At 40.3% G+C, this 14,600-nt stretch overlaps 1 protein-coding gene across 14 annotated transcripts in view; it reads right to left on the reverse strand.

Moving 5' to 3' along the window:
• The window catches only part of DYSF (dysferlin), a 247,256-nt gene that overhangs the window by 69,340 nt on the left and 163,316 nt on the right, over positions 1 to 14,600 (reverse strand). For 6 of the 14 annotated variants that reach the window (XM_004369219.1, XM_004369215.1, XM_004369211.1 and 3 more), the window contains one exon: positions 6,728 to 6,790. The exons of the other annotated variants lie outside the window; for them this stretch is intronic. In XM_004369219.1, the coding sequence (XP_004369276.1) occupies positions 6,728 to 6,790 (63 nt within the window). The remainder of the gene's footprint in view (positions 1 to 6,727; positions 6,791 to 14,600) is intronic. 14 annotated transcript variants of the gene reach the window in all.

The following is a 14,600-nucleotide window of genomic DNA, read 5'->3' on the forward strand; positions in this document are numbered from 1 at the left end:
GGGGTTGTTAACCAATCTCATAAAACAATATGTGTACTACTGTTTCATGAGAAACTATTTGTTCTGTAAGCCTTCACCTGAAGTACAATAAAAAAAAATTGATTACATACTAGGCCACAAAGCAAGTTTCATCTCATTTCTAAGAAGCATTTTGTAGACCACATTCTCCAGACAATAATACAGTTCAGCTAAAAATCAATAACAAAAAGGTAACTGAAAACATAGTTTGGAAACTTCCAAAACATTTTTAAACAAGTCAGGTGTCAAAAACTAATACACAAAAGTTTTAGAAATACTCAGAACTGAAAAATAACAAAATTACTACTTATCAAAACCTGCAGGATGCATAAAGCTGTACTTGGAATTTTATAGCCTTAAAAGTTTACATTAGAAAGGAGGAAAGTTTGAAATTGATAAACTAGGCATTCAATTTAAGAGGTTAAAAAATAAAATAAACTCCTCAAAAACAGAAGGCAAGAAATTATAAAGAACAGAAGCTTATAAAGTAGAAAAAAAGGAAATAGAGATCAATAGACCTTAAAGTTGGTTCTTTGAAAAGACTAAAAAACTTGATAAATTCTGGCAAGAATAATAAAATACAATTTTAGGAATGAAAAGTGGGGGACCACAACTAGATGGAGAAGAAATTTTTTGGAAAAATCAGGAGGTTATTATGAAAAAAAAGTTATGCCAATAAATTTTTAGAAGGAAATGGATAAATTCCTATAAAATATAAACTACCACATGTGACCCACATAGAAACAGATAATATCAATGTTCCTATAAACATTAAAGAAATTAAATCAGCAGTTTAAAATATTTCCAAGGAGAGTACTAACTCTAAATCGATTCACAAGCGAATCTACCAAATATTCAGGTAACAGATAATGTCAATGTTAAACACTTTCAGAAACGAGGAAAAGTATATATTCCCCAAGTCATTTTATAAGGTTAATATTACCTAAATACCAAAGCTGAAAAGAATAGTATGAGAAAGGGAAACTTCAGGCCATTATCACTCATTAAAATCGATGCAAAAAAAAAAAAAAAATCCTAGATGAAATATTTACAAACTGAATCCAGCAATGCAGAAAAAAGATATTATGACCAGGTTAGGTTGTTTCGGAAATGCAAAACTGTTTCTGCATTTAAAAATCTATTAATGTAAGTCATCGCATTAACAGATTTAAAGGAAGAAAATCATATGATCACCTCAACAGATTTATTAAAAAAATTCAATAAAATTGAACATTCATGATTTAAAAAAACTTAGCAAACTAGTAATCGTTCACCTGATAAATTACAGACTCACTGGTGAAACATAAAAATAATCCCTTTTAAATGAGAAGGAGATACAAATTCTCTCTAATACTAGTTACATCAAACATTAAACTGAAGGTCCTAGCCAGTGCAATAAGACAAGATAAGGAAAAGGAAGGAACGAAAGAAGGAAGAAGGAAGGGAGGGAGGGAAGGAAGAAAAGGAGAAAGGGAAGGAAGAGAAGGAGCGAGGGAGGGAGAGTGAGTATGAGTACAGGGAAGAATCAAAACTATCATTAATCACAAATTATGTAAATAACTGCACAGAAAACCCAGAAGAATCCTCAAATCAGTAGAATTAATAGCAGAGTTTAGCAAAGTTTCTGGACATAAGATCACTATATAAGAATCAATTTCATTTATATGCCAGCCATAACTAATTAGAAAATGTACCTTTAAAATTCTAAGTAAAATAAAACAGCTAGAACTAGATCTAATAAAAGTTGTGCCAGACTTTTACAGAAAATATTATAAAAGTTTACTGAAAGACATTAAAGAAGACTTAAGTAAACGGAGAGACATACCATGTTCCTGGTTAAAAGACAATATTGTAAAGATGTCAGTTCTCACCAAATTGATCCAGATTCACTGTAATTCAGTCACAAATCCCAACAGCTTTAAGAAATTGACAGCTGATTCTAAAATTGATGTGGAAGAGCAAAGGGCAAGATAGTAATGGCACTCCTGAAAATAAACAAGGTGGAGTACTTCCTTTGCCAGATATCAAGACTTACTATAAACCTATATTAATAAGACAGCAGACCGTTAGTACAGGGAAAGACAAAGAGGCCAGTGGAACAGAATAGAAAGCCCACAAACTGACTCATACTTACATGGAAAACTGATATAAGACAGGCTGTCGCTGTAGATCAATGAGAAAGGATAGGTCATTCTGTGACGAGGTGAATTAATTAGTTATCTACATGGGGGAAATCTAAAAAGAAATCTTCTTTCAACCTCACACTTTACACACACACACACAGAGATCAATTCCAGATGGAATAAGGACTTAAGTATAAAAAGCAAAACTTTAGAATTTTTACAATAGAATGTAAACAAACATCTCTTTAAAAAGGATGTCTTAAACAACAAACAGTGGGAGGCAGGGGGTGATAATCCAAGAGATCCAATAAATCATACAAATTTCAGAGGATGAGAGCTTAACAATGACTTGAGTCTAAAAAATTAAAAGAGCTAATCTAATATTAGCAGAATTTTAAAGAGCTAGTTCTTTGGATGAAAAATAACTATGAAATGTTATTTTGCCTAGGTTTTGAAAATAGTAGTAATATACCCAAAGCCATGCCAATGTAATAGGCAATATCCGGGGAAATACAAGCTACCAAACTGAATCAAGAAGGAGAAAGTGATTCAATGAATCCCCTCCCAAAAATAAGGTGCTGGACCCAGTTTTACAAATGAGCACTGAGTAGCCACATATAAAAAATATGCATTCCTGAAAATCATCTATAGTTTAAAACTCACATAATTCCACATCCTTCTCTAGAAAAGATAAGTATTTCTGTTTACCAGCTATAATTCACAATTCACTTGGCCTACTAGCTTTTAAATTATGTAACTGTTAATCTTTTTTTTTTTTAATTTGGAGGGATTCATATTATCTCCCATTTTGTACATAAAGCAAGACTATTAAAATGTTTATATGATGCAATTGCCAACTTAACAGAATTCAAATTCATAAAGTGTGACTCTAGTGTATTTTCAAACCTTTAAGAAACAATAATTCTCATGCCATAGAGACTGTTTAAGAGCCCAGGAAATACGCTACACCTCACAAAATGATTTTCAAAACTAGTATAACCCTGATATCAAAAGCCAACCTAAAAAGTAGTATTTATTGATAGAAATGCAAAAATCCTAAATAAGTAACAGCAAATCAACTGAGTAATATATAGTAGAAGTTCTTGGAAACGCCCTCCTTAACCAGGATTTACACAGCTGTGCGTTCTCTCTTCTGAGGTGCAAAGCCAAAGGAATGCCTGAGCTACTCTCTCGGATGCCCGCTGCAGCTCCCAGCGGAGAGTTGTGTGTTTACCAAGTCAAGAGTCAATTGTATTTGTTCCCAAACCTGTTTTGCCAGTTGTACTAATATGGTAATTATGTAAATAAATAAATGAAATATTCTAAAAATGTATAAAATTTGAATGTAAAAAGAAAGGATATTGTTTCTATGAAAGCTAATGTAATGCTTTCGATATTTTTTTATGCTGAAAATGAAATCTGAGTGAGACAACATAAAAGGTGGTGGGGGGAATCTTAAACTTTAAAACATCTCCACACTCAGACTTCTGGGCAGGTATCATTACGTTCTCATTCAATTTTAATAAGCCTAAGGCTAAAAATCATAGATAACTCATTTTGGAGGTGGTTTATACCATAGGGATGACATGACACTGGGATCAATAGATCCAAATTCAAAGAGACCTTGGTATCATGTCAAATGACTGATGAATGAGGGTACATGGATATGGTTAAAAATTAAATGTTTATGCTATGTATACATGACTTTTAATAAGTCCCTGTTTAACCAACTTTTTCAATTAGCCAACCAGCTACCTGTCTTGATTGCATCGGATAGAAGCCTTCTACTGTAATAAATTACAATATCATGACCAATTGACTGATTCGGTTTTACCCCAGGAATGCAGGTCAATTAATTATACATTATATTAACAGACAATATGATTACCTTTATTACCTTGATACGATTATCAGTGGCATTTGATAAATTAAACTTCCATACTAAACTAATTTTAAGCCATTAATAAACTATGAATAGACGGATACAACCTTAACAAAATCAAGAATATCTATCTGAAACTAATAATGATCATCATAATGAATGGGAAAATGGTAGGGGCATTCTCCTTAGAATCAGTGACTAAGTAAGTTTGCCTGCTAGCATCTCAATGATCAAACGTTATTCTGGAAAAGGAATAAGGTATAACTATTAGAAAGAAAGTGACAGATTAATTATTATTTGAAAAAAAAAAATCTCTGGGCGGAGGGCTGTGGGGACCATGGTCTCAGGGAACATCTAGCTCACTTGGCATAACAGAGTTTATAAACACAATGTTCTACATTCTAGCTTGGTGAGTAGTGTCTGGGGTCTTAAAAGCCTGTGAGCGGCCATCTAAGATACTCCACTGGTCTCATCCCTTCAGGAGCAAGGGAGAATGAAGAGAACAGGATACAAGGAAAAGAGTAGTCTGAAGGACTAATGGACCACAGCTACCAAGGCCTCCACTGGACTGAGTCCAGTAGAGCTAGATGGTGCCCGGCTACCACCACTGACTGCTCTGACCAGGATCACAACAGAGGGTTCTGGACAGAGCTGGAGAAGGATGTAGAACATAATTCTAACTCACAAAAAAAGACCAGATTTACTGGACTAAAGGAGACTGGAGAAACCTCGAGAGGATGGCCCCCAGACACCCTTTTAGCTCAGTGGTGAAGTTATCTCTGAGGTTCACCGTTCAGCCTGGGAGTGGACAGCCCCGTAAAACCAAATGGGACTAATGAGGTACAGGAGTCCAGTGACAAGGGCCAGAAGGCAGAAGGGGACAAGGAAGCTGGTGATAGGGAACCCAAGGGTGAGTAAGGATACTGTTGATGTGTTGTGAGATTGTTAACCATTGTCACAGGGCAACATGCGTAGGCACTGTTAAATGAGAAACTATTTTGTTCTGTAAGCCTTCATCTTAAGTGAGAATAGCAGAACAATTGGAAGAGCATAGTCAATGTCACTGAACTGTGCATGTAGAAATTTTTGAAATGGTGTATCTTTGGCTACGTGTATTTTCACCAAAAAAAAAAGTTGAGAAGTTAGAGGGTCGACATGTTGTGGGGTTGTTAACCAATGTCATAAAACAATATGTGTACTACTGTTCCATGACAAACTATTTGTTCTGTAAGCCTTCACCTGAAGTACAATAAAAAAAAAAAAAAGTATATTAAAAAAAAATCTTACCTACCTGGAAAATCCAACAGAATCAATTAATAACTGTTAGAACTAATAAAGGAGCTTAATAAAGAGTTTGTTTTAAAGTAAACATACAAAAGTATTGTTTTCCTATACACTAGCAATAGCTTAGACAATGTCATAATGGGAAAAAAATTCCATTTAGAAGAGCAACAAGTGATATAAAATGCCTAGGAATAAACTTAACAAGAAATGGGGTAGACCTATATAAAGTAAGTTAAACAAACAAGCAAACAAAAAAACTCCATTAAGGGACACAAAAGAAGACAATAGTGGAAATTAACAAATGCCCAATGATAGGAGAATAGTTAAAACTTAATGGATATACATATAATGGAATAACATGCAGCCATATCTTTAAAGAATATAAAGATACGGAAAAACATTCACAATACAATTTAAAGTAAAAAAAAAAAAAAGAGCACAGATTATTAAAAAGTACAATATGATTCCAATTTTGTGAAAAAAAAAGTATGCACATATGCTTAAAAATATATCTATAAATGTAGATACACCAAAATCTTAATTCAATAGTGTTTTTCTCCAACTGGTAGGAATAAAGTTGGTTTTAACTTTTTATCTTACATTTTTCTGTGTTTTCCATATTTTCTACAATGGATAAATCAAGAAAAAAATAAAACTATATATTGTCTGTTCCTAGAAGCTCTATTGTCTTAATTCAGCCCCTAAGACACTCAATATAAGAGTATCTCCCCTTGGCACCGTGAATGGAATTTAACTCACTGCCTTTTGGCCGGTCTTATCTCTTATGTCTCCCCCAGCAGGTGAGGGGTCCCCTTGCTTTAGTGTGGGACTTCATGAATGCATGTTGAAGGCTAGACATGAAAGTCATCTACCAAGAGGGGCCCATGACACATAAGATGACACCGAGAAAATCAGTCCAGCAGGCAGACAGTAGCCCTGATGGGAACTACAGGGCCACCAGTTGGCCCAGGCAGACCTCTCAGAATCTACCAGGACAGCCGGGGTTCGTCACTCACACACACCCTCCATGCATCTGGGAGGAACAGAGAAAGGCAATCTGCCATTGTCCCATGTCCCAGTAGCCAGGGTCTACTGTAGCGACTTCCCTGCTCCCCCTGGCCCATATGACCCCAATGAACCCCCTAACTCTCACACAGGTAAATAGGATTCAGGTAAACCCTAGGATGCACCAGGAACATCTGGTGCACAAGGATATCTGTTTCTGAGAATCTACCCCATGGCTTTCTCCCCGCCCCTCCCTCATGGCACAGGGGAACGAGAGGTGACTGTTTTCCGCTGGGGCTCAGGAAAACACCTCCTTCCTTACCCTGACACTCTCCCCTCCCGTGCACCCCTCCTACTCCCTCCCCCCACCCCTAAAGGAAATGAAGGAGCCCACGAGCAGGTAAAAAATACATACATGAGGACTGGATGGAGAAGATGCCAGATTAATGAGGGCCGAGCCCAACAGACCATCTGCAAGCTACAAATTAAACATGCTGGTTAGCAACAGGATTAGAGAAAGCACTTCCCGGAAGACTCGACAGCCCCAAGGAGATGGAGTCCTGGCCAGGTACCCTCTGCTCCCCCTCCAGGGAGGCCGCAAGGCCTGGGGAAAGAGCATGTGATTTGGAGTTTGCCAGCTCTGGCTCCATTGCTTTACCAGCTGTGTGACTTTGGTCAAGCCCTGAGACAGCATCCCCACCTGGAGAAGAGGCCCAAAGCCCACCTCACAGGGCAACAGTGAGTATGAATAAGACGAAGGACACGCACAATCAGCACAGGATGAGGCACATGGGAGGTGCTCAGCCACACTTGTCTCTATCCCATTTTCTCACTGCCCTTGGCACTTGTTGACTCAACGTCATGCTCTCAGATGTCCTCCTTGCCTTTCCAAAATCTCAGTGACAGTCCCAGCTCCCCATCCCTGGTGGTTTCTTCTAGCTACTAGGCCACCCCACCCAGCACCAGGCCAGCCCCTGCTGGGCATAGCTCCTAAGCCAGTGTGGGTTTCAAAGTCTTCTCTCCTCAAGGACAAGAACCAGGGCATCCTAGGAGTTACCCCAAACCTGAATCAGAGGGAACTTTGTCTTATAGTCCAACCTGCCACCCCTGTACTACAGAAAACTTTCTGCTTTCTTTTCTGGGTATCAAATACTTGCTTGTAATCTCCCAGTACTAAGAATCAGTACCTCATAGGGTGAATCCCTGGGCTGCAGGGTTGAGGAAGGACTGGGGCGTCAGGACTAGAGGCAAAGAGACTTGTTCAGAGGCCACCGCAAATGTCCAGGAAAGGTGGCGGGGCTCTGGGTGAATAAGTATCAGTCTATCGGTAGACAAGGCAAGGAGATGAGTACTAAGCAGAGGGAATAGGAGGTGCAAAGATGCTGGGGAATGAAGAAGACAGCACACTCAGGAAGCAGCCAAGGGTTCAGGAATGCAAGGGCAGGGGAGGGGACAAAAGGAAGTAAGGTTGGAGAGGTTAGGAGGCCAGCTGGGACCCAAAGCTTCCAGGGTTAGACCCTCCCTTCCTTTGACCCTCGAGCAGCGGGCTCTGGGACTAGCCCCAGCTGTCCCCCCTTCCACAGCAGGGAGCTCCTGGGAGATGCACTCTCCGCAGGGCCCAGAAGGGCTCAGATGAAGCCCTGCTGGGACCTGTTGGGAGTGCGGAACTCACAGGCCCATCCCTGCTCTGTGAATAGAACTGCGCTGACTGGGACCCTCCCCTGCACCAGCCCTCAGAGCTGTTCAGAGCCGGAAGCATGGGCAGGAGGGCAGACGGCCAATGGGCACCCAACTGGGCCACTAGATGGCTCAGGGGCACTGGCCACATGTTTGTGGGCATGGTGTGACCCTGGAAGGGACCAGATGAACTCCAGGCGAAGTCCCCAACCAGCCAGAGGCTGGCCAGCCAGGCAGCAGCTCTGCCCTCCTGTTCCCATCCTGAATCCCACAGAAGCCTTGCTGTTATTTTTGATACAGTTCTTTTTTAAGAAAGGTGCGAGGGAAACCAGCAGTTCACCAGAGCAAAAAGGAGAAAAATAAAGCTAAACATAGTGCTCCAAAGATCTGGTCCAGCTTCAGAAATTACATGTTCCTCTTTGGGATTCGGCATAATTTGCCACTCAGGTTCAAGGAGCACGTTCCCACCTTCACAGTGACCCGGAGACTATAACCAGAGCAGCAGGCTCAAAATTAGCCCGGGGCCTAGGAGCCTGGGAGCAGGCCAGCCCTACCCACCCCCACCCACAGGTGTGGAGAACAGGTCTGCTTGTGCCTTCTGACCTTCCTTCAGGAGAGCCTGCCAGGCCTGGCTCCTTGATAACCCACACCCCTACCACACACAGACATACCCCACCACCACCACACACTCATAGACACATACCACCACCACACACTCATATACATACATGACCACCACACACATGCCACCACCACCACACACCCATACACATATACCACCACCATACACTCATACGCCCATACACACATACCACCACCACCACACACTCATACACACACCACCACCACACACCCATACACACATACCACCACCACCACCACACACTCATACACATATGCCACCACCACCACCACACTCACACACACCACCACCACCACACACTCATACACACATACCACCACACACTCATACACACACATACCACCACCACACACATACACATACACACATCACCACACATACACACATACCACCACCACACACTCATACACACACACCACCACACACTCATACACGCACATACCACCACCACACACTCATACACATACACACATCACCACACATACACACACACCACCACCACACACTCATACACACACCACCACACACTCATACACAAACACACATACCACCACACATACATACACCACCACCACACACTCATACACATACACACATCACCACACACTCATATACACACACCACCACCCACTCATACACCACCACCACACACTCATACACACATACCACCACCACCACATACTCATACACACACAAACACATATACCACCACACACTCATACACACACACACCACCACCACACACTCATACACACAGTCCCATTTCTGAGCCTTTACCTAAGCTCATTTACCTACCAGGATCTTGGACTGTCTTGGTACTTTCCTGGTAGGGAAGAGTATATTTGAAAGCCCTTCTCTCTCCTCCTCTATTCAAACCCCACAGGACCTTTGAGGTCTTTCTCTAGCCCCTCCTCCTCAAAGAAGCTTCCCCTGATTACTTAGCCCATGCTGACCTCCCAGGGCCAAGACAGTTCAAGATTTTGGTATCCTGGTTAATCAAACAGCTTATCACTTGATGTCACTCTGAGCATCACATTTGAGACCTTCTAGACACTTCTCATCTCTCTCCAGGCTAGAATAGAAACTTCCCGAGTGTTCATTTCTCTTTATCTTTCCTCAGCACACACATATCCTGATCTCCAGAAATTCTCCTTTCCCAGAGACTTAAAGAAGAGACCTCCCACCGTAACATGACCTCTAAGAATGATATGCAAGAGTCACGCTTGACACACCAGGGGCCTCTCAGTGCCTAGAAGGTGGGTAAGGTGGGAGGTGGGAGGTGGGAGGGGATCCACGTCTACTTTAAGGCACCTTTGGGCCTCAAGACCTCTGCAGGAAATGGGGACAGCCAACATGGCATGTGGGAAGGCAGGGCGGTGGGGGCGGCTGCAACATGCTCTGTGTGTGTTTGTTCCTGCACTGTTTTTATTCTCATTTTCATAATCAGAACACTAAGAACTAGTTTAATGAAAAAGCAGATGAGCAAACAAAGACCAATTTTCTTTTAAAGATAGAACTGGAGTCAGATTTAGAGTCAGAGACAGAACAACAAGTGCAAGAAGAAAAGCAAAGGACAAAGAATAAAATGTTAGTACCATATTTTTATGTAAATAATGCGCACGTTATACTTTTTTTGCAAACCACGCAACCTCCCCACGCATTATTTTCATAAGCGCACTATACTAAATATTTTTTACATGTTGCTGACCTCAATTTCATTTTTTTTGTCCAACAGATTTAGTGTTACCAGGATAAAACAGATCTCATGGAAAGTTCATTTAAGGTAGGTATTTTCCTAAACCAAGTGCAATCAATGGTGAACTAAACAGGCTCACGATGGAAATGAGATGCCATGTTGAAACCAAAGAAAGTACGGATGCATGAAGAGCTAGAAATTAGTAAGTAAGAAATGATCCTAGGCCTAAAACTACAAGGACAAGATGTTGTTCATATTTTATTGCTTTCATAAATCTTAAATTGAAACATAATTTTTGATAATATCTTTGAAAACAACAAGTAAAAGTCACCAGAAGAAATAGTGTTTTCATCTTAAAATAGGCTGCTATGGATTGAATTGTGTTCCCCCCAAAAATGTGTGTCAACTTGGGTAGGCCATGATTCCCAGTATTGTGTGACTGTCCACCATTTTGTCATCTGATGTGATTTTCCTACGTGTTGTAAATCCTGCCTCTATGATGTTAATAGATCTGTGATCTCTGATGCTATGAGTTGGAATCTACTCGACAGCAACAGATTTGTTTGTTTTTTTATGATGTTAATGAGGTGGGATAAGCAGCAGTTATGTTAATGAGGCAGGACTCAATCTATAAGATTGGGTTGTATCTTAAATCAATCTTTTTTGAGATATAAAAGAGAGAAGGGAGCAGAGAGACATGGGGACCTCATACCACCAAGAAAGCAGCACTGGGAGCAGAGCGTGTCCTTTGGACCTGCAGTTCCTGAGTGGAGAAGCTCCCAGACCAGCGGAAGATTGATGACAAGGACCTTCTTCCAGAACCGACAGAGAGAGAGAAAGCCTCCCCCTGGAGCCAGCACCCTGAATTTGTAATTCTAGACTCCTAGACTGTGAGAGAATAAATTTCTCTTTGTTAAAGCCATCCACTTGTGGTATTTCTGTTAGAGCAGCAGTAGATAACTAAGACATAGGTCATTTTAGTTTATTCATTCATTATCATCATCAGTGGTTCTCATTCTCACAGAAAGGCCATTCCTTTTCATGAATTTAAAAATCCAGGTGAAACTCGCCTTGAAACCTGGGATTTCTCTTTCATTTGCCAGAAGTGTCGCATTGATCTGAATTTTGACAGTAGAGCCAGCTTGATTTTGTTCCTTTTGAGAAATAATCCCCTCTTTCAAGTTGTTCTCAAACTCAGGACATTTCGCTTTTGGCCCCCCAATGTGCACATTTTCAAGGATTTGTTTTCTCCAGCTCCTTGTTCTCTTTTCTCCTTTTGAGAAAGGACAACTCTCCAGCCTTGAACTCTTTTGATGCCGCTCTGGCATTTGTTTCTTCTGCCCTTGCAACAACTTTCCGTTTGCAGTCAGCAGTGTAAGACTTGTATTTAATTCCTGCCTGAACCTAAAGGGTTCTAACATTTAGATTTATAAACTGAAAAAATGTGCACGATAATTAATAACTGGCTGGTTCTAGTAAAGAGATCGCAAAATTCAAATGTGACGTATACAAGAAGCAAGGTCTTTTTATATGCTCACAAGCATATGACTAAGGTGACTTATGATCTTTCATCAAAGACATTGTTGCTAATAAGACATAATTAGACTATGAAATAAGCAGACCTAACATAGCTTGATGGTTTCACTTAAGATGTTCTGATAAGGTTTTTGAATTCAACTGTTGAGCCAAGAGCAATCCTGTATCACTTTTGCTTTGTTTACTCCTCCAATTAAAAGCCAGAGTTGGAAGACGACTGTGATAATTACATCAATGGCAGACTGAATTGAGATTCCTATTGATAACTACTCGATGCCATTTATGCCAGTGCAGGCTTTGCTTTGTTTACGTTTCTAATTGATAGCACGTGAATTATGGACAGGCTTCAGTAGGTTTAAGGTTCTGATTGATGACTCAGAAGCAAAGGGGATATGATTATTAAATAATAGAAATAAACACACAGCTTCAATTGTTTGTTTTCCAGTTACCAGGGTACTACCAAACTCAATCCATGACTTCTTGACCATGGCTTATGCCTTTATTATACCAATATGATCAAAAGTAACATTTTCAGACCATTGAATGAGGGTAAATGAGGACAAAATTCACTTCTGGAAATGTCACGACACATGCGTACTATATGCATGGGCACACTATGCCAGAACTTTTTTACATAATTTCATCTTATCCAAGCATTGTATGTGTGTGTGTGCATTATTTACGTGGACATGCTATTTGCAAAAAATACAGTAGTATGTTCAGATTGGGTGTTTGGAGGTGATTTCTGTGTATTCATCGCTTTTCAATATTTTCCAAATTTTATATAACGAACATATGTTGTTAGGTGCCATCGAGTTGGTTCCAACTCATAGTGACCCTATGTACAACAGAACAAAACACTGTCCAATCCTGCACCGTCCTCACAATCATTGTTATGCTTGAGCCCATTGTTGCAGCCACTGTGACAATCCATCTCATCAAGCGTCTTCCTCTTTATCAGTGACCCTCTACTCTACCGAGCATGATGTCCTTCTCCAGGGACTGGTCCTTCCTGATAACATGTTCAAAGTATGTGAGATGAAGTCTCACCATCCTCGCTTCTAATGAGCATTCTAACTGTACTTCTTCCGAGACAGATTTTTTTGTTCTTCTGGCAGTTCATGGTATATTCAATATTATTCACCAGCACCATAATTCAAAGGCGTCAATTCTTCTTTGGTTTTCCTTATTCACTGTCCAGCATATGAGCCAATTGAAAACACCATGGCTCAGCACACCTTAGAACTTAAAGTGATATTTTGCTTTTTAACACTTTAAAGAGGTCTTTTGCAGCAGATTTGCCCAATGCAATGCATCGTTCGATTTCTTGATTGCTGCTTCCATAAGCATTGATCGTGGATCCAAGTAAAATGAAGCTCTTGACAACATCAATCTTTGCCCCGTTTATCACGATGCAGCTTATTGGTCCAGTTGTGAGGAATTTTGTTTTCTTTATGTGGAGCTGTAATCCATACTGAAGGCTATGGTCTTTGATCTTCATCAGTAAGTGCTTCAAGTCCTCTTCACTTTCAGCAAGCAAAGTTGTGTTACGTGCATGTCGCAGGTTCTTAATGAGACTTCCTCCAATCCTGATGCCAAGTTCTTCTTCATATAGACCAGCTTCTCAGCTTATTTGCTCAGCATATAGACTGAATAGGTATGGTGAACGGATACAACCCCGATGCACACCTTTCCTGACTTTAAACCACACAGTACCCCCTTGTTCTGCTCAAAAGACTGCCTCTTGGTGTAAGTACAGGTTCCTCGTGAGCACAATTAAGTGTTTTGGAATTCCCATTCTTCACAATATTATGCATAATTTGTTATGATCCACACAGTCGAATGCCTTTGCATAGTCAATAAAACAGGTAGACATCTTTCTGGTATTCTTTGCTTTCAGCCAGGATCCATCTGACATCAGCAATAATATCCCTCATTCCAGGTTCTCTTCTGAATCCAGCTTGAATTTCTAGCAGTTCCCTGTCGATGTGCTGTGGCAGCCATTTTACCTGTGTGTAATATTAATGATATTGTTTGACAATTTCCTCATTCTGTTGGATCACCTTTCTTTGGAATGGGTACAAATATGGATCTCTTCCAGTCAGTTGGCCAGATAGCTGTCTTCTAAATTTTTTGGCAGAGACGAGTAAGCATTTCCAGTGCTGGCATCCATTTGTTAAAACATCTCAATTGGTATTCCGTCAACTCCTGCATCCTTGTTTTTCACCAATGCCTTCAGTGCAGCTTGGACCTCTTCCTTCAGTACCATTGGTTCTTGATCATATGCTGCCTCTTGAAATGGTTGGACATCGATCATTTCTTTTTGGTACAGTGACTCTGTATATTCCTTTCATCTTCTTTCGATGCTTTCTGCAATGTTCAATATTTTCCCTGTAGGATCCTTCAGTATTGCAACTCGAGGCTTGAATTTTTTCTTCAGTTCTTTCAGCTTGAGAAATGGTGAGTGTCTTCTTCCCTTTTGGTTTTCTAACTCCAGGTCTTTGCACATTTCTTTATAATATTTTACTTTGTCTTCTCGAGCTGCCCTTTGAACTCCTCTATTCAGCTCTTCTACTTCATCATTTCTTCCTTTTGCTTTAGCTACTCTATGTTCGAGAGTTTCAGAGTCTCTTCTGACATTCATTTTGGTCTTGTCTTTCTTTCCTGTCTTTTTAATGACCTCTTGCTTTCTTCATGTATGATGTCCTTGATGTCATTCCACAACTCGTCTGGTCT

Source organism: Trichechus manatus, unplaced genomic scaffold (assembly GCF_000243295.1).
Source record: "Trichechus manatus latirostris isolate Lorelei unplaced genomic scaffold, TriManLat1.0 scaffold00004, whole genome shotgun sequence".
NCBI lineage: Eukaryota > Metazoa > Chordata > Mammalia > Sirenia > Trichechidae > Trichechus > Trichechus manatus.